The 20,337-nt window shown below is 39.1% G+C and overlaps 1 protein-coding gene across 1 annotated transcript in view; it reads left to right on the top strand.

Annotated features, from left to right (window-relative positions):
- The window catches only part of PLCH1 (phospholipase C eta 1), a 174,146-nt gene that overhangs the window by 127,436 nt on the left and 26,373 nt on the right, over nucleotides 1-20,337 (top strand). Inside the window, exons 9-11 of the mRNA XM_059686861.1 lie at nucleotides 5,684-5,804; nucleotides 8,785-8,956; nucleotides 11,332-11,439. Coding sequence (XP_059542844.1) covers nucleotides 5,684-5,804; nucleotides 8,785-8,956; nucleotides 11,332-11,439 — 401 coding nt within the window. The remainder of the gene's footprint in view (nucleotides 1-5,683; nucleotides 5,805-8,784; nucleotides 8,957-11,331; nucleotides 11,440-20,337) is intronic.

Below are 20,337 nucleotides of genomic sequence, written 5' to 3'. Positions count from 1 at the left end.
AGTAGTAAAGTTACAAAAGTAAATGGACATATTTTAAAAGTGGATAGTCATTATAACTATCTGCATACAGAACCATTAAGCTCACTACAAATTTAGCACTCTGGAAATAATGCTTTAAGACATGGCATTTTTGCTGTGGATACAGAGAACACCTCCAGACAATAGTGATTGACAAGTGAGTAACTTAAGCAACTACTGGTAAATAATGAAGATTTTCATAAAATATTAACATAAAGAAAAAGCTTTCGAGCAGCAAAAGGTCTTGAGGTGGCATTCTGCTCTTAGCCATTACTCTACCCTTTGTTCCCTCAGCGCTCAACAAGTTATACATGTCTGACATGCATAGAGATATGGGGCGGGGGCCCCAGCTAGGGGTGGGGATGGCACACACCATCATAGTGTTCAGCTGCAGTAATGTCCTTGGTCAGGATATATATATGGCGTCTTAGGGAAGAGTAATCAGTCAGTCTTTCTTGGTAAAGTGGGCTTGTCAGAAAATCAAATTGATAACATTTTTAACATGGCCTTTTATTCCCCTGATTTTCAGCCCGAATTGCTTAATAAATATGGATGTTCTGTCCAGGAGATTTTCACTCTCATTATGGAAGTGATGTTGCATCGCTGGTATAATCGGCTTACAACCTTTCCTGTTATCACTGGGAGCTCTATCAGGTGGAACGTTTTTAAGTGACATTATGAAGAGATGTCGTGTTAGCTACTCGGCCTTTACAACTGACCAGCCCCGTCAGAGTGCTTTTGGGGGCCTCTACTCCATGGTCTGGTTGAAAAATGGGCCCTGACTGTTTTGTGGCTATGGGGATTGGCTAGAAGATTTTGACCTTGCCAGCATTCTCATGACAGCATGAGCTTTTACAGGAAATGTCGCTGCCATTTAAACATGGTTACTGATACCACCTGTTAGGATGCCAGCACCATTTGGAGTGTTGTTATCTTCATACTAGAGACCTGATGCATGAATTTGTGCAAGAGTAGGCCTTCCTTCCCCTGGCTGCCAGCACCAGCTTCCCTCTGGCACCCAGGACCTGCGTTTCCCTCCGGCCACTGGCAGGCACCCGGGACCCAGGCTTCCCTTGCAGCCCAGCTTCATCCGGAAGGATGTCTGGTCTAATTAGCATATTATGCTTTTATTATTATAGATAATAGACAGTCAAGAAATCAGACCTAAAATCTGAACATTAGGAGAACCATCATCGGCAATGGATATTCTGCCTGTGTGAAACTATCAGCAAATAGTTTATGATCAATGTAGTTTTAAGAGCTATTTGTATGTGTCCATGACAGTGAGGTCAGGGGTGGCATTGCCTTGTCTATGTTGCATTTTGTGGGGAAAAGGTTAGTTCATTTGTGAGGAACCCTGTTATGCCCTTTCTTATCCAAGATGGGACTATAAATCAGGGTACAAATTGTTAAAATTCTGTATTTTTGAAACACCTGTTTATTCTTTCAACACCTATATCCAAAGACCAATGACAGAATGCCAAGTGTATGTCAAAGGATGGATGGAGCTTCTCTTCTGAGAAGATGCTTTTGATACATTTGATCTCATTTGCAGGCCCAAATATTACCTGCATAGTAATGTCTTAAAACTTTTGGTCTTCTCAATAGCATATTTATTCTTAAACTTTGTTTCTAGTGTTCCTATGCTATTAACTTTGAATGTTCTTTTTTTCTTTTATTTTCTCTAAATGTTTCCTCCTAAGAATATTTTATTTTTTTAAAATATATTTTATTGATTTTTTACAGAGAGGAAGGGAGAGAGATAGAGAGTTAGAAACATCGATGATGAGAGAAACATCGATCAGCTGCCTCCTGCACATCTCCTACTGGGGATGTGCCCGCAACCCAGGTACATGCCCTTGACCGGAATCGAACCTGGGATTTTCCAGTCCGCAGGCCAACACTCTATCCACTGAGCCAAACCAGTTTTGGCCTAAGAATATTTTAACAACGAATGCTTAATTGATTAGTATAGGTAACTGTGTTAGAACCAATAGGAGATCTCTCTCTCTCTCTCTCTCTCTCTCTCTATCGTTTCTTTAGGAAACATCAGTAATTGCTTTTAAGGTCTCCAACTGATTGGGTGAGACCCACCTCTCACATTATGGAGAATAATCTGCTTTACCCAAAACTTATTGATGTAAATGTTAATTACATCTAAAAATATCTTTATAGCAACATCTAGACTGGTGTTTGACCAAAACTGGGCATCATAGCCCAGACAAGTTGACATATAACATTAACCATCAAATCACATTATGGTTATGGTGAACATGTTTTAGAAGGAGATGGAGATATTATTTTGAGGTAATATACAAAACACACATATAGGAAATGTGTTACTAAAATAGAGAATAGCTATGGTCCTGAACTGTGTGGCCTTAATTACAAGGCGGTTTCAGTTGGCATGCCATTAGCCAAATCTAGCCTGCAGAATTATGTTTGGTCCACATTGTAATTTTAAAAATAGATTAATTGTCAATAGCTATAAAATGGAAAATTTCACAGCAATAGCACCTAGGTTTTGGATTTTTCTCAGATCTGGTAACCAGAGTGACGAGTAATTGTCTCATTAGACATACAGTTGCTGTTGGCCTATTGCTCTCATTTGTGTTGCCTGCTAGGCTCTTGTTGGTGTTTGAGCTTGTGACCTCCGAGGCCAGTGGTGGGCAAACCGTGGCTTGCGAGCCACATGTGGCTCTTTGGCCCCTGAGTGTGGCTCTTCCACAAAATACCACGTGCAGGCGCGCACATACAGTGCGACTGAAACTTTGTGGCCCATGCGCAGAAGTTGGTTTTCGGCCTGGGCGAGTCTATTTTGAAGAAGTGGCGTTAGAATAAGTGTGTGTGTGTGTGTGTGTGTGTGGGGGGGGGGGTGGGGTCGGTCGGGAGATGCGGTGCAGGCGGGCCGCAGGATACGCAGCGCGGGGGTGGTGCCAAATATCAACAGTACTTAAACTGTATAGGTAGGTTAATAACAATGTACCTACCTATATAGTTTAAGTTTAAAAAATTTGGCTCTCAAAAGAAATTTCAATCGTTGTACTGTTGATATTTGGCTCTGTTGACTAATGAGTTTGCCGACCACTGTCCTAGGCCAACGTCATGAGAACTGTCAAGGTTCTACAGAGGATCCTGCTTAGCCTGGATTGGGATTTAGATAAGCAGAGTGAAAGTGAAAGGAGGCAATTCAGTGACCTTCAGTGAAAGAAGGGAAGGTTTGAGGCAGGATGGTATTAATTAAGACAATACTAGTTCCTTTAACTATCAAACCTAAAATCTGTTTCCTTAAAACAACTGAAGTTCATTTCTTGCTTATATGAACTTCAAAACAATTGCTCCTAATGGGTGAATCTTAGGGGCCAGGCTCTTTCTATCCTGTGGCTGTGCCACCTTCAACAATGGCTTCTAAGTCACAGGAGAAGAGAGAGCAGGGATGACTGTGTAGGGCAGTGATGGCAAACCTTTTGAGCTCGGCGTGTCAGCATTTTGAAAAACCCTAACTTAACTCTGGTGCCGTGTCACATATAGAAATTTTTTGATATTTGCAACCATAGTAAAACAAAGACTTATATTTTTGATATTTATTTTATATATGTAAATGCCATTTAACAAAGAAAAATCAACCAAAAAAATGAGTTCGCGTGTCACCTCTGACACGTGTGTCATAGGTTCGCCATCACGGTGTAGGGCAAGCATATCAAACTCAAAGGCTAAGACAGGCCAAATAAACAATGTTTATGTGGGCTGCAAAAAAAAAAAGCTTAAATTTTCATAGAAACCTAGGGTTATTTCGATAAGAGACATGCTGAATACGAAGGGCTGAAATAAATGAGTAATCGTTAACATAAAATAATACAACATTTTAATAAAAATTAATATTTTTTTCTTGAACAGTAACGTACCAGACACTGAATAACTGCACAAATTATTAAGTGTAATGCAAATAAAGCTATTTTTCTTATTCTCCGAAAGCGAAACATTTCTTATTGCGCACACCAAACAAGTCAGTCCAAGACTAATGATGTGGTTATCGGCTGCTAAAATATTCGCTGCTAGTATTAGTGGAGAGAAATGGTGTGCCTGTGCGTAAGGCGCATAAGGGAAATGAATGCAACATGATTACAGTAATCAGTCATTAGCAAACATTGTAGTTTGTTATTAATAATTATGTATAACAGGATATTGTAAAAATTAAGTTACAAAATTTTTATTAAAACGTTTCTTACATACCGTTATATTGGCCACAAAAATATTTGTTGTGGGCTGTATGCGGCCTGTGGGCCACAAGTTTGACATGCTTGGTGTAGGGCAAGGTTTTGTAGACCAGACCTAGATGTGGTACACATCATTTCTGCCCACAGTTTGATGACCACATCCCACTGCAAGGGAAGGCTGGTCAGTTAGTCCAGCTGTGTGCCAGGGTGAAAGGGAAAGCAGGCTGAGTGAATGGCTACCCAGTCTCTAGCACCAGATTTAGGGACCTTGGGGTTAAGCAGGCAGGGACTGCTGTAGGATATTTATTAATACATTTAACATATTTCTGCTGGATATATAATATGTGTTGGATGCTGTGTTATGTTCCTGGTAGGCTTTTGAGCAAAGGAGCAGTGTTTTGAGAAATGAGTCTGATAAAACAAGAGAAGGCAAACTCTAAGTCTGGGAGGATGGTGAGAGAGCCAATGTCTCTCCAGCTCAGAGCCAGTGAGGTTGTCTACACACATAACAATATCAATTTATCAATAACCATATCAGTTACTACGTGCCATATTATAAGTAACTTTATATATACTTAATCACCACTGAGACTTATGATCAAGTGCTATTACTATTTTCCTTTTATAGATGGGAAAAGTAAGACTTTAAATTATTTAATCATTTGCTCATATATTCACATAAATCTTGGCAGGACCTGGGGATTTGAACTTAAGAAGTTGACGTTATTTTATAACTACGGTAGAATTAATAAAATAGAAATAAATCTAACTGAAACATAATGATTTTAAATAAACAATAATGAAAAACCTTGTTATTGATTTGAGATTGTCACTGTGACTTATTAAAAGACCTTAGTAAACTGAAGACGTGAAATTAAAGAAACAACCTGTTAAGAAATATCACTATCCTTGGAACACTTGATTGGATTCAGATCAATTTCATTTTCTTTTAAAAAAATGTTCTTATTGATTTTAGAAAGAGAGGAAGGGAGGGATAGAGAGAAAAACATTGATGTGAGAGAGAAGCATCGATCAGCTGCCTCCTGCATACCCCCTACTGGGGATCAAGCCTGCAACCCTGTCATGTGCCCTGACCAGGAATCAACCAGTGACCTTTTGGAGAATGAGACACTGCTCAAACAACTGAGCCACACTGGCCAGGGTGATTCCAATCAATTTCTAATGAGAATTCATGGTACATGCTAAGCTGATTGTGAATATGACATCTTTGTTAACTTATAAGCACTCACAAACAAATTATTTATCTTTAATTCCTTATTCTAATAAACACCTATTTCTCTGTTTGACATTCTAACATGGTATGTTTGATCATAACATGGTATATGTATAATCTCAAAAAAATAAAATAATACTTGTCTGATGTTTCCAGTAATATTAGTAAATGCCAGAAACTTTTGGTTGTTGATGTGAAGCTTTGTTTTTGGCAGTTGACTGTTGGGATGGCCCAGATGGAGAGCCAGTCGTTCACCACGGTTATACTCTCACTTCAAAAATCCCCTTCAGAGATGTTGTGGAGACCATCAACAAGCACGCCTTTGTGAAAAATGAGTAAGTGTAGCAACACCTGGGAGCTACGCTAAGGCGGCACATGGAGCATCTCCTGATGTAATGTGACGACAAAAGCACACACTCATCCTTGGAGTATTCATCTCTTTTCTGCTACCGTGGTTCTTTCCTTCCGACCCAACAAAACATAAAACAAATAATATGGACTCTATGTACATACTTTCTCATGCTCCATCTATTCCATACCCCGTCGTGTCTCTAGACGTTGCCTCAAAGTGTGGTCTTGCAAAGAGTGATCTCAAAATTTCTAAACCAGGGTGTACAGTGTGTCTATAAAGTCTGGAAACGCAGGTTACTATACACAATAGTTTATTGATATTGTACTAAATTTCAGTAAAATAATATCTAGGTTCCAGACTTGCTGTGTCTAGCTTACTTATTTTAGTGGACCCCTCCTTGGTATATGATACTGTTGACTGTTTTTTCCCTAATACTTGCTTTTTTTAGTTTCTGTTATAACATTCTCTCCTCCATTGCTGTCATTATTTCTCACTCTCCTTTTTTGGCCTATATGGTCTTCTATTTCATTTCCTCATTTCTTTAATAGTCATTATTTCCCAAGTTGTTGCCCTTGGCCTACTTTTTTGGTTATTTGTCTAATCATACATCCAGAACTTTCCCCCCAAGTTTCAGAACTATATAGAAAAATTCTTAGTAAAAATTCATCTGCATATCCATCCTATAGGTACCTCAAAATCAATAAATGCCATTATTTATTCAAGTATTTATTTAGACATTTAATGGTGCCTACTCTAAGAAAGACATACTATAGTAGGTGCAAGAAGCCACAACACTGAACAAAAGATAACACTTCTAACATCAGGCAGCTTATCCCCTAAACTGAACTTACATCTCATTCTGCCAAACCTACTCTGGCTCTGTATTTTTATTTTATTTTTTAGAAGTAGCACTGCCAATCAGTGGATTTAGCCAGAAACTGGTAGTCATTCTCAATTCAGCCAATTCTTTTCAATTCTACTTCCTAAATTATCCTTTGACTCTATTGCCTTCTCTTTATTTTCACTTCCCCTTTTGTTCATCTCCACACTGGTGCAATATTTCTCTTTCTGAAAATATAAGCAAGTTGTATTTCTTGTCGTAAAGTCCCACAAAAGCTCCCTCTAGTACACAGCTGTGTCTTCCATGCCCTTCAAAGCCTGGCTCCTTCCTTGTCTTCCAGTGTCTTCTTTCATGAGACTTAGGATTCTGCCTTCACTGACTGTCTTTAGGATTTCCCAGTGATCCCAGTTCTTTCACAACTCCCAGCCCTGGCACATGCTATTCTCTCCGTCTGCAACACCTTTCCCCATTATTCCACCTGCCTAATTCTTACTCATCCTACAAGACTGTTTAAGCAGGGTCCCTCTGGCAAACTTACTGCTTACTGATGCCTCCAGCTGAATGAAATGCTCCTTTTTTCTCTTCTTAACGCCTGAGCATATTCCTATTATGTCATATAGCACTTTCTTATAATTGTTGGTTACTTGCTTTCTCTTTTAAGTCTTAAAGATCATGAACTCATTGAAAATATGAAGCAATGTCTTATTCATTCTTTATTGCCTAGCAGGTACCTGCAGTATACCAGACACTCAAGAAATGACTTTTCAATTTAAAGAAGCAAATTCAAATTGCATAAAATTAATCTTATGAAAGTTAGTAGCCTTTGAAATTTTTAATATTTGGTCTTGTCATTAATTAACCATGAGGTTAAAATGCTATTCTAATAAGAGGCACTTGCTGCATAGCAGGTTTAGTTTACAGTGTGTTCTTCATGGAAGAACCTCGAGTACTGATTTCTGATGTACCATTACGCTACTCTTAGCCGAGATGCAGAAGGGATTTTACCACTCCATTCCCAATATGTGAAGTAGCCTCTTGAGAAGACCGGCTGCGTGTATCAAGGGAATGTCTGGTGACCTGACAGTGCTTGCTTCAAGTTCTGGAATCCTTAAGGAGAAGAGCACTTCAAATTAAAACAACTCGCAAGCCTATTTAGCACACTTCAAAAGTTCATTCCAGTTTTCCTTCTTAAATTTTAGTTGCATGTTTAAACCAGGGTTTATCAAAGTGTGTGTATAGATTTTTTGTGACACCCTATATATTACCTATTACTTTGGAAAATAGTGATAGAAAACTGAAAAAAATCAATCAGTCTGAATTTGAAATAATTTCTCGCTCTGAGGAAGAAAACAAAGTCAGAAGAGGAGGAATATCACACAAATCCGTTCTGCTCCACTTGCTGGCCTGGGTGCCACCTCTCAGGCTACCTTTGCTGATCACGTCACTCTGGTCTCAAGTTCTCTGTGCAGAAACCTGAGTGCTGGCGGAGAGGGGATGCTTGAGCTTTCTGTCTTTTTCTTTTTATCTGAAAGTAAAGACTAGTATATGATTATCTACAAATGCTGAAATGCCTGGCAGGGGATCCTATAAGTGCCATTATTTTTTCTTCAAGAGTAATATTCAAGCTGGGAGCTGATTATGTATTTTATTTATAACATATATGATATATTAAATGTAGATATCTGCATTTTAGGATATTCAGGGGTCTCTGAGATGTTTCTGGACTTTTGAATAAATAAGACAGAATTACATTATATGAGTTTTATTTCTTTAGGCTTCTTATCACTCCTTTCTTCATTTAAATCAATTTCTATATAGATATATCTACATATATCTATAGATATAGAGAGATATATGGTTATTTTTTTTCTATGATACAAAATAGCAAACTAAGCAATCACATATGGATTGGTATTTTATCCATTATGTCTAGCAAAATATATTTACTCAGAGGAGTTTTTTTTTTTTTTTAATGCGTCTCTCATTTTCCTCAGTTGAAGCATTTTAATTGTCACATTCTCACAAGTTACTAGGATTGCAGGAACATAATGATCATGGAATGATTGCTGAAATTCCCTGAGTTGCCGTGCTCTGCCTTTAGAAGGTGTTGCTGTTCTCGCAGGTTCCCGGTCATACTGTCGATCGAGAATCACTGCAGTGTCCAGCAGCAAAGGAAGATTGCTCAGTACCTGAAAGGAATATTCCAGGACAAACTGGACCTATCATCCATAGACCCAGGAGAGACCAAGCAGCTTCCAAGTCCTCAAAGTCTGAAAGGCAAAATCCTAGTGAAGGTAACTACCCAAAGGAACATATTTAAAGGCATGAGACCAACTCAGCCCTCCCGCCCACCCTACAAACTGGTTTCTCAGGAGAATAATAGTTACAGTTTGTACATGAAGGGTTGTCTTGATTTGTGTATGCACCTTGCTCCAAATTATTTATAGTCCTACCTTAAGAAAAAGCTAGCTATCGAGTGATCACAGATTCTGGAATTTATTTTTATGAAGTGAGAACATCAATACTGTAAGCCAAAGGCTTAATACTTTAGTCTTGTATTAGTTCATACTGGAGAACTGTGTGGGGTACAGGGCGGAGAAGGTTCCTGTGTCCATATCTGAAAGCATTTCTTTCAGATTCTTCTCTTCAATTTCAAGCTCCAATAACTGTCGAGGGTGCGGGTGGAGGGGAATCTTCACAGTTGCTCGGCCCTGGATAAGTAAGTGAGAAGAACTCCCTTCCCAGCGGAGCACAGCACTGACAGCGCCCACAGGACTCGCGCCTATGCGAAGGAGCAGTTGGTGACTAGACTGACATTTCCTAAGCAGATTTTTGCGAGAAGGGAAACTTAATACCTGCAATGAATATTATTAATGCAAGGGATTGCCAGAAAGACAGTTCCTTGAGATGGCAGATTGCTTTGTGATTTGACTTAATTCCAGTTCATTTTGTGTTTGCATTAAAACCATCTTGGATAGTTATATTGTTTTGAGACTAAAAACTTAAGGAAGAGCAGTAGGGTATGAATATTCAAACTGGATTATTTGTTGCCTAAAAGGGGTGTGTACAGAAAAGCCAGGTATCACATAGGAGGTGCAAAAAAGTCAAAGAAACTGTGATACCATAGCAAGACTTTAAGGGAGGGCAGCGGGTGAGAAAGATGTAAAGTTGTCATCTTTGTAATTGGTCAAACCTGTTTTTATGTCGTTAAATGAAAATTATAGACTGACTCCATCAAAAAGGTGTTGTAAGGCAGCATTTTGAATACAAGCTCCAAATAATGCCAGAGATAACACTGTCAATTTTCTTGAAATCTTTCTAAAGTAAATTCTTGTGATGAATACTGATGGCTGGGTTAGAAAGCTAACTGTTACCTTTATCAGCTTGTAAATGCTTCCATGTTTCCTGAATCACCTTTAGCCAGCAGCCAGAAGGTTCAATGTGGAATAAGGCCATTTGATTGAAATCTTTCCATTTTAGACAGTGAAACTTAAGGTAGATATTGATATGGACTGAATCCCTTCTGCATAACTGGACTTTGGTCATTTGACACAGGATGTCCCAGGGCTGATAGGTATCAGGAGGAGTCAGAGCCAGGAAACTGAGGAACTCAATGGAAGGAGTGGTGGGCAATGTGGACTGTGAGTGAAGTATTGCAAGGCAGCCAAGGTCTGTTTGCAATAGGGTCATTCTTCAGACTTTAAGGAGATTTCATAGTTCTATAAACCATCATGCTCCTGTTTAAAGCAAAAACAAGGAAACTGATTTTCCTATGTTCCTCTAGTATCAGAGGGACTTCTGATTCAAAAGGTATCATTTGAATGACTATGTACCACTTTGGAGATGGGCAAGTTATTTATTATTATAATAACTAAAACACATACACACTTTCCAACTATATCTATATCTATATCTATCTATATCATCTATATCTATATAATGCTTCTCTTAAGGATGTGGAATGGGATTATGTTTGTTATAGTGAGCCATATATTCTCAAAAATAAGCCTGATTTTTATTTGTAAATATAACATCTGTACTTAATTTATATTTAGTTGAAAGTAATTAATCTACCTTTTCTTGAAAGTCTTTTTCCTTGTTTTGCCCTTAACTCAAACTATCTGCTTACTAGTCAGTCTGAAGTAATGATTGGCCAAGGGATTACACATTTTTATTTTTCACATTAAAAATTTTTTAAATTGTAGTGAAATGCAATATTAATATTTATCTGCCATCTCAACCTTTTCAAGTGTACATTTCAGTAGCATTAAGTACATTCACACTGCCATGTAACCAATCCCCAGAACTCTCTTCCTTCTGCAAAACTGAAACTCCACACCCATTAAACAACTCCCCACAGCCCTGGTAACCACTATTCTATTTTCTGTCTTTATGAATCTGACTTCTCTGGGTGCCTCATATAAGTGGAATCATATAGTTTATCTTTTTGTCATGGATATTTTACTTAGTCTAATGTCCTCAAGGTTTGTTCATGCCATAGCAAATGTCCTAATTTTCTTCCTTTTTTTGGCTGAATAATATGCCATTGTATGCATATATCACATTTTGTTTACCGACTCATCTGTTGGTGGACACTTGAACTGCTTCCATCTTTTGGCTATTGTGAATTTATTTTCATTTTTATATTGAGTGTTTTGTTTTATTTCAGGGTAAGAAGCTGCCTTATCACCTTGGAGATGATGCAGAGGAAGGGGATGTCTCTGATGAAGACAGTGCCGATGAAATTGAAGATGAGTGCAAGTTCAAGCTCCATTATGTAAGTGACAGACTTGGCCCTAATTTTTACCTGCTATGTGCTGCAGTAAAAGTTGCAGCTGTGTTGGAATCCTCACCAAGATAAGGACATTTATTGGATAAAAAAGGATATTTGTTGAAAGTTACTCGGTGTGGCTTGCGCACAGACACTCAAATGTTTATTGAGTGAATGTGTCAAGGAGTCTTGTGTCTTAGAGTTGGATAGAATGTTAGTGATTAACCCATGTGACCCTCTCTCCAGGGACAAATCCCCTGCTATCACAACTTGAGCAAAACTCAAATTGCAGTTCCAAATGTCACTGTCTTTGTTGAAATAGACTGACTTTCCTATTGTCTCTCTGGCTCCTGCTAGCAGCCCTGCATGCTGCCTGTCACGGCCGACTCACAGGACCCAGCTGCTTGGGGCTCTAGGATGCCCATCCCCACCCTAAGAAAATGGACCATGGGCCAGAGGATTTCCCAGCTCCTTCAGACATGGGGCTCTTGGCTTGCTCTTTAAGTTGTCACATCTTAAATAAATAAAATGGCATAGAATAGTTTGTTACCCGCATGGGGCTTCAGACCCCTGTCCTGCATCAAGGAGCTGCCTTTCTAAAAAAGCACCATTCAGCCAGGTCATCCAAGGGAAATGCAAGCCAGGGGCAACTGTAAGGCTTAAAGGGGTACCCCCTCCCAGCTGGGGACTAGAATTTCTCAACCTTGCCCCCGCCACCCCCATATTCTGCAACTCATGTGATTGTCAGGATCACATAATACCCTGAGAGTAGCATTTGCTCATCTTAGTTTGGTATAGGGCTTGCAATTTCACCTATGTAGAAAAGTAGTACTTCTCTAGATATCAGAACTACTGTATTACTCTGCTCTCAAAAAAACAGTGAAGTTTTGTATAAATTCTTCTAATTTGCATCATTGCCCTGAGTTTATCTATTACATTGTTAAAAAATGGTCTGTTCCCTTCTAGACAGTAGTAGCTGTGCTACCTCCCTATATGTACCAAAGGGAGCTGGCATCATTCTGAAAGGAGGCAAGAGCTGAATGACAGCTGAAGTCTCAGTAGACGCTTCTTTCTTGGCTTTGATACACTTTAAAAGATTCAGCTTGAAGTGAAAAGGAAAAATCACCATCTGTATTAATCTCTCGCCTTTTGATGGTTTATCTTGGTTCAATTTATTACCACTCACTAATGGGGCTCTGGTTTTAGAAAATTAATCTAAATCTATTTACATAAGTGAAAATACACTTAGTATTTTAAATAGTTTCTTTTTCACTCTCCCAGATATTTACTATATTGTGATTAATTACTTGTGATTATGAGTAATGTGGCTCAAATGTCTTAGCTTTGTTTTAGAAACCAGACTTTTGTCTCTGATTTTTATTATCTTTGCATCTTGTTTCCAAGATCTGTTGGTTGCAACCCTCATTTGAAACAGGGAACAAAGAGGTTTGACTAAGTTACAAGTTTAGGGAATGCTGTTTTTAGTGAAAATGATGATAAAAATTTAGCTATTATTACAATATAGTCATTTTTTGCTCTGAGTAAAACCCAAGTTGTCTGGTTTCTACATCCACCCACTTATATAATTTTTTCTTTAATGCCAGTGAGCCTTTTAACTTTCTAAATTAAATATCTGTAATTATAAAATTAAGTAGCTATAGTTTTTTCTTAAGAGGGAAAGATCAGTAACTTCACCTGTAAAAATATCCAACTGAGTTCCTCTTATCTTCAAAGATTCTTAGTTGGTTTCTAAGAACCCATATGGGAAGATAGTTTCAAACATGATTCCATAAAGATAGTTATGATTTTTAATTTAGATTCTTTGATTTGGGCTTAAGTGAAGGCAGAAAACACCTCAATTGTGAAATTTTACAAGTGTGCCTTTGTTACACTTTCAGAGAGAAAATATATAAAGAAATCAACATTCTAGCCCAGCTGGTATGGCTCAGTGGTTGAGCATCAACCTATGAACCAGGAGGTCATGGTTTGATTTCTGGTCAGGGCATGTGTCCATGTTTCAGGCTCGATCCCCAGTGGAGGGTATGCGGGAGGCAGTGGATCAGTGATTCTCTTTCATCCTTGATGTTTCTATCTCTTTCTTCCTCTCCCTTCATCTCTGAAATCAATAAAAATACATTTAAAAAGAAAAAAAAAATCAACATTCTAGTGGAAATTTGTAGTTTTTACTACACTTTTCCAAATCCTTTTTCTCTAATTTTGAACTCTTCTAAGACTTGGGGCTGTTGTCTTTTGAAAACTGAAGTGTTATCCTGTAATCAGTCAATTTATACTCCTATTGTCAGCAGAGGGTTCAATGCATTATCTGAATGTCAAATGTAAGTTTCCTGATCTTACCCCGAATGCCTGATCATATTTCTGCAAAAGAGGATGGACTGTGCATAACTATGTGAAACCTTAGAGAAAGTTCTTAACCTCAGTTGTAATGCAACAGGGTGTGGTTAGATTTATGTTATATCTGAATTATTGCAATAAACATTTTAAATTAGCTTTCATGAACATTGCAATACTAAGTCCTGAGGCTTAAACAGATACATTTGCACATTCAACCATTTTTTATTTATTTTATTTTATTTATTTATTTTTTAAATATATATTTTATTGATTTTTTGCAGAGAGGAAGGGAGAGAGATAGAGAGTTAGAAACATCGATCAGCTGCCTCCTGCACATCTCCCACTGGGGATGTGCCCGCAACCCAGGTACATGCCCTTGACCGGAATCGAACCTGGGACCTTTCAGTCCGCAGGCCGACGCTCTATCCACTGAGCCAAACCGGTTTCAGCTCAACCATTTTTTATTCAGCATCTCTTATTGGAGATACCACCATCATGCTATAGGAGTTGGGGCATCTATCAGTAAACAAAACAGACAACAATCTTTGCCTTTATGGAGTTAGACATTATTGAGAGAAGGGGAGGATAGACGAGAATTAAAACAAGTAAGTAACGTCTATACTTATCACTGTACTAGGCAGTGATAAGTGCTAAAGGGACAAAACGAGAGGAAAAAGTGGAGAAAGTGTGTGTATGTGAAGGGTCTATTGAACTTTTAAATTGATCAGGAAAGGTCTCAGAGAGAAGGTCACGTGTGAACAAAGACCTGAAGGAAGTGAGGAGTTAGCCATGCTGGTATCTGGGGAAGAATGTTCCAGGCAGAGGGAACAGTGAATACAACGATCAGAAGCAGGATTTGTGGCTCGCCCAGCATTATCTTCGTGTTAAGCAGAGCCCTCACACAGGCTTCCTATTCCTGTTAGTCTACTGCTATTTCTAACCAAGGGATTCAAATCACACAGAAAGTCTATTTCTCATGTAATAATTCCTTTCTGTTGAATTAATTGAATCCTTTACGTTTCTGCCTCCTACTGTTTTGTGGCTTCAGCCATAGAGAAACTCGGGCTCATGATGTCTAAGCCACAAGGTATAGCAGTGTGTTTAATGATCCAAGAATCACATAGCTCAAAGGCACAAGGAACAGTTTCCTTTCAACCACAGTAGTTACCAGATATGATTCAGCGAGCCAACTCACCATTATTCATCTTCATGGGGTCTTCTAATGTCAAGGTGCCTTACAGACTTTCCACCACCATATTTCAACTTCACTGATTTTTTTTTCTCCTCTTCTAAAATCCTCTGTGAAGCTCATCTCATGAACACCAAGCCTTCAACAAGTTTTAAATGAGTCCTAGTATAGTAACATGTCACAACTTTTTATTACACTAATGCCCTAAAAACATTATTCAATCTGGGTGTCCATCTCACACTAGCATAGCCACTGTTTTCCTCTCCTCCTACTCCTTTCGCCACAAATTCATCTTCCTAAGTGATTTGTTTGATAAATGAGGTCTTGTTGGGCTAAGAGTTGTCAGCACTCATAGAAGGGATGAGTTACCTCATGAGGTGGTGAGGTCTTGCTACTGAAAGTGTTCACACAGAGACCAAATGCCCACATGCTGGACATGCTGTTGTATCCTGGTAGCAAGGAGTGGGGAATGGAGAAGGTGACTTGGAAGATCCCTGGAAGATTCCAGTGGTTTCTAGAACCTGCTACACTTCTGCAATCCTGCCAAAGAGTAAAGGTAGTGAACATTTAAGGCCTACCATCATGTATATATTACAGTCATGCACTGCATAATGACATTTTGGTCAACCACGGACCGCATGTATGACAATGGTTCCTTAAGATTATAATGGAGCTGAAATATTCTTATCGTCTAGTGATGTCATAGCCATGGTAACATCATAGCACAACACATAACTCACATGTTTGTAATGATGCTGGTGTAAACAAACCTACTGCCAGTCGTATACAGTACAAGTATAGCACATACAACTATGTACAGCATGTAATCTTCAATGATGTTAATTAATGTCTATGTTATTGGTTTATGTATGTACCATACATTTTATCATTATTTTAGAGTATGTCTTTCTAATTATGAAAAAAAGTTTACAGTATGCTGTGTTACACCAGCAGTAGCCTCATACATCTCATGTTCACTGTGCCTCTTGATCTTATCATTTTCTCTTGTGCTTGATTTAATCTACTGTTGTTTTGTACAGAGTAACTTGCTGTATAGGCTTGTGGCCCAGCAGTGGCTGTACCATGGAGCCTATGTGTGTAGTAAGCTATATCATCTAGGTTTGTGTGAGTGCACTCTATGATGTTCGCACAATGACAAAATCTCCTAACAACATATTTCTCAAAATGTATCCCCATTGGTAAGCAGTGCGTGACTGTATATATATATATGTATATGTTCCTTGTGTTTCAAAGGTATTGTCTTTTGGGAACTACAATTGCTGAGGAGAAGTCTCTTATTAGTCTAATTTTTCTTTTCTTGTTGCTAATCTGTCTTCCCTTTCCATCTCTTCGTTCTGTGTTTTCACTGTTAAATGACTAGGAGTGGATTTATTTAGCTATTTTCTTATCACTCAGGATTCATTTCCTATTAGCTCATATTTTCCTTCATTCTAGAAATCAACCATTTTTTTTATTTGAATATTGTTTTATGCCACTTTTTCAGTCCTGTTTCTCTGGAAGTCCTGTTAGATTTATGTTGGGATCCCTCAGTCTATTCTCCAAATTTCATATTTATTCATAATATATATATTTTTATTTTTGTGCTGACTTCTGGGTACCATTTGCAATATTATTTTTCAATTCATTAACTATCTCCTTGACTTGGGTCTAGAGTTTATTTAGCTATTGCGCTTCTCATTTCAGCACTATACTCTTTATTTACAAAATTTATTGGTTCTTTTTTATAGACACTTGCTTTTATTTAATTATTTGACTTCTTAGTTTCTTGTGCGTGTTTTTATGGAGCTATTTCTTCATATCTTTGAGCATCTAAACACACTAATTTTAAAGTGAAAGAGTGAATTCCTGTCCCTTGTGTTGATGTTTTTACCACTCTGTCTTGACATTACTTTTCCTCATTGGTTTTAGAATTTCAAGTTAAAGGCTTCATTTTGAGTGGGATTTTTCCCCTTTCACCCTCTTTCATTCTGTGTTCATCCTTCTTATGTAGTGATTTGGGAGCTGACTCCTCCTGAGACCCCCCTCATTTCATATTACATAAGTAGGATCACATGAAGCTTTTCTAGAAGATTCCTGGAACTACAAAACCATTCATTTCAATGTGATTAATTCAGATAAGGAGAAATACATGGGTCATCCTTGACCTTCAGGGTGACATTAATTGTGTATGACCCCTCAAAGTTGAGTCCATCTAACTATAGAAGCACAATCACATTGTGAGCAAAAAAATGAATTATAAACTTAAACTGTTAGGTCATTTGGTTTTTGACTTAGTGGAAGTGGGTTCATAGGAAAGGGAGGTAAGAGCAGGCTGGAACACTTAGAGAAGATTAGAGAGAGATTGTTGCAATTGTTAAACACACAGACTCTGGAGCCAGGCTACCTGAGTTCCAAGCTGGCTCTACCACTTGCTAACTGTATGACCTTGAGGAGCTCACCCACCTTTCTAAACCCGAGTTTCTTTATCTTCTTTTTCTAAATGGACATCATAACATTTCAAAATGTTATTGAGTCTCTCTCTCTCTCTCTCTCTCTCTCTCTCTCTCTCTCTCTCTCCCTCCCTCCCTCCCTGACTACCTGTTTTATAAGTTGCATGCACACTCCTGGAAAGAGACTGTCCCCGTGGCTTTGAACTGTTGCAGTAGTATCCTCTCCTGGCCAAAATTGACATCTGAGCTGGAGAAAGAGCAGATCTACAATCCTAGGACTCCATGACATCACACACGTACATTAAGTGACAAGCAATCAAATCTTGAGAGTCCTGCAGTCTGAAATTATCTCCTGATCCTCCTGAGAATCTGTGCTTTTGAAAGACCTGTTGCTATTTGAAAGCAACTTGAGACAAACAGAAAAAATAAGGATTCTATATTCTGTCTGATTCATACTGAGAGCAAATCAAATCAATGGGCTCTATTATTATAAAAATAAGTGATTTCTCCCTGTAGGAAATATAAGTCACTCTCATTCTCTGCCTGTTTGCAAAATTTGACTTTTTATGTACTAAGAGAATAAAATAATAATTTAACTTTAAAATGAGGGCTAAGTTCATTCCCTACAAAGAACTCAGAAGAATGCCCAACACATGATTTGTGCTCAGTAAATGCTAGACATCATCAGTAACAAGAATGTCAGCAGCAGCATGATTATTGCTCAAGGAAGTCCTCACCTGGCCCTTGAACAGAAGGAGGTGTTTTCAAGGAGCTAAGGAGCAGACAGGAAACAGTGGAGCATGGGAGTACATGGCTGAGTAGCAGCTGCTCTTCAGCCCAAGACTTTCAGGTTATGGGTTGCAAAGCTGTAGTGCACTCACCAAGCACAGCTACGGTATTGTTCTTTCTGCCTCCAGACTCAAGCCCAGAGAGCCAGAAGACATCTGGGGATGGTGAGATAGTCCAGTGTTTTGTTTGTTTGCTTTAAAGCAAAGATGCTCAACTTTGGCTGCACATTGGAATGACAGAGGAGCTTTCGAAAATCCCAGTGCAAGGTCCCTGCCCAGAGATTCCCCTGTGAATGGTCTGGGTGTGTGCCTGGAGTTTAGGAACACTCCTCTGGTGATTCCAGTGTTCAGTGTAGAGCACCACTGTTTGAGAAGGTCCGCCTTCAAGGGTCAGCCCCTCTACCCCAATCTCTCCCTTTTCCTGTTGCTTCCCAGCCTGGAGCAGTGGCCAAGATTCTTGGTAGCCCTTCACTTTTTCAGCGATCCTTTTCTTTCTCGTGAGAGATAAAACAAGAATGTGTTTATATGTTTGATTTCTTTATTTTTAGTAGGTATTCCTGATCATATGTACTTCTCAGAAAAGGAATTCGGAACGGTGATTACTTCCCTTGGGGAAACTACTCCTTGCCACACTAAAGGGCTGCCTTCCCCTCCCCCTCCCCTCCATACGTCCTCCCTTTCCCACTAGCTCAGGGAACAAAAGAGCAAGAAGCATGTGGTGTTCAGCTGTGGTCCCTGGTGCCGCTGCACAATGGCTGGCAGGTTTGAGGTCCTGTGTCTGTCTCTGCTTCCTTTAAGCAGTGCTTTTGGGCTCCCAGCTCCAGTGATAATATATTAATGAAACCTTAGCCACACTTTTATTTGTTTCCCCATGGCCGCTGATTTTCTTGTGCTGTAAATCACAGGAAAAGAAAATCACAGAATATCATTCCTTTAGCAACAACTCCCCGTGTTTAGAGGCTGTGAAGTGAATAAGTACAGCCTTTGCATTAATCATTCACGATTTCACCAGCACCAGTTGGCTTGGCTTTGTATGTTTAGCCTTGCTGTGCTGACATTGAGAGTGTCTGTGCATAATGGCCACAGTTCATCTCCCCACTGTCTGCGACTCAGTGTGCTCTGATCCAGAGAAGGAAAGGGAGGGGAACTTGGGGCATTCGGTGTGACCTGGGCACACCAGGTGCTCTTGCAGGCTTTCTCTTTGTGTCCTCCTACCAAGCAGGCCCTCTGCCAGGCTCTGGGGCATTTGATCAAATGCATTGGGGGATTTGCTTCCTGGAGTTCTTTTCTTGGATTCCCTTCCGACCTTAAGTGAAACCTAGTATTTTCCACAGAGAGGTATTGGCCATATATTTTCCAGGTGTCAAAAAGGAATAATGCTTGTTTAAAATATGAGCCTGCTCATGACGAACTTGACTCAAGAATTTATCTTTATTTGGAACAGCATAATAGGGATGGCTGCAGCACTGTTCGGTGAAATAGGCACAATTTCGTGTTGGAAGTCTTAGGTTCAAGTCCCAGTTCATCCACTTCATAGGCATGTGTGTTTGGACAAGCTTTTGAATCTTTCTGCCTCTGTATCATTATGAGTAAAGTTTGTCTAACCCTAGTGCTACCTTAAAGGGTGTCTAGCAGCTCAGATGAAATATTGTTATATGAGCGTGCTTTGTGAGTCTTAGCACATTATAGTTGTTTTTTTCTATATTTCCCTGTGCTCTTTTCTCCATGTTTAAATGGTTACTAGTTCTCCTTGATATTGTTTTTCTCATACTTTTGCTCATGTTGGATGCTCTCACCCTACTCTGCCAGATGATCAGCTCTTAGTCATTGTAGTAGATTGATTTGTTGCCACCGAAGGATTTGTCCAAGCGCAAACCCCTGGTACCTGTGAATGTGACCTTATTTGAGAAAAGGGTATTTGCAGGTGTAATTAAGGATCTTGGATTGACTGGGTGGGACTTAAAAATCTAATGTCAAGTGTCCTCATAAGAAAAGGAGAGGACACAAACAGGAGGGGGAACACCCAGGAGGAGGCCATGTGATGACCGGGACAGAGACAGGAGTTATTCTGCCACAAGTCAGTAAGTGCTTGGTGCCACTGTAAACTGAAGGAAGCATGAAAGCT

This window comes from Myotis daubentonii, chromosome 3 (assembly GCF_963259705.1).
Source record: "Myotis daubentonii chromosome 3, mMyoDau2.1, whole genome shotgun sequence".
Classification (NCBI taxonomy): domain Eukaryota; kingdom Metazoa; phylum Chordata; class Mammalia; order Chiroptera; family Vespertilionidae; genus Myotis; species Myotis daubentonii.
Note: the sequence above shows the minus strand (reverse complement) of the source record. Positions and strands in the feature narration are given on the sequence as shown.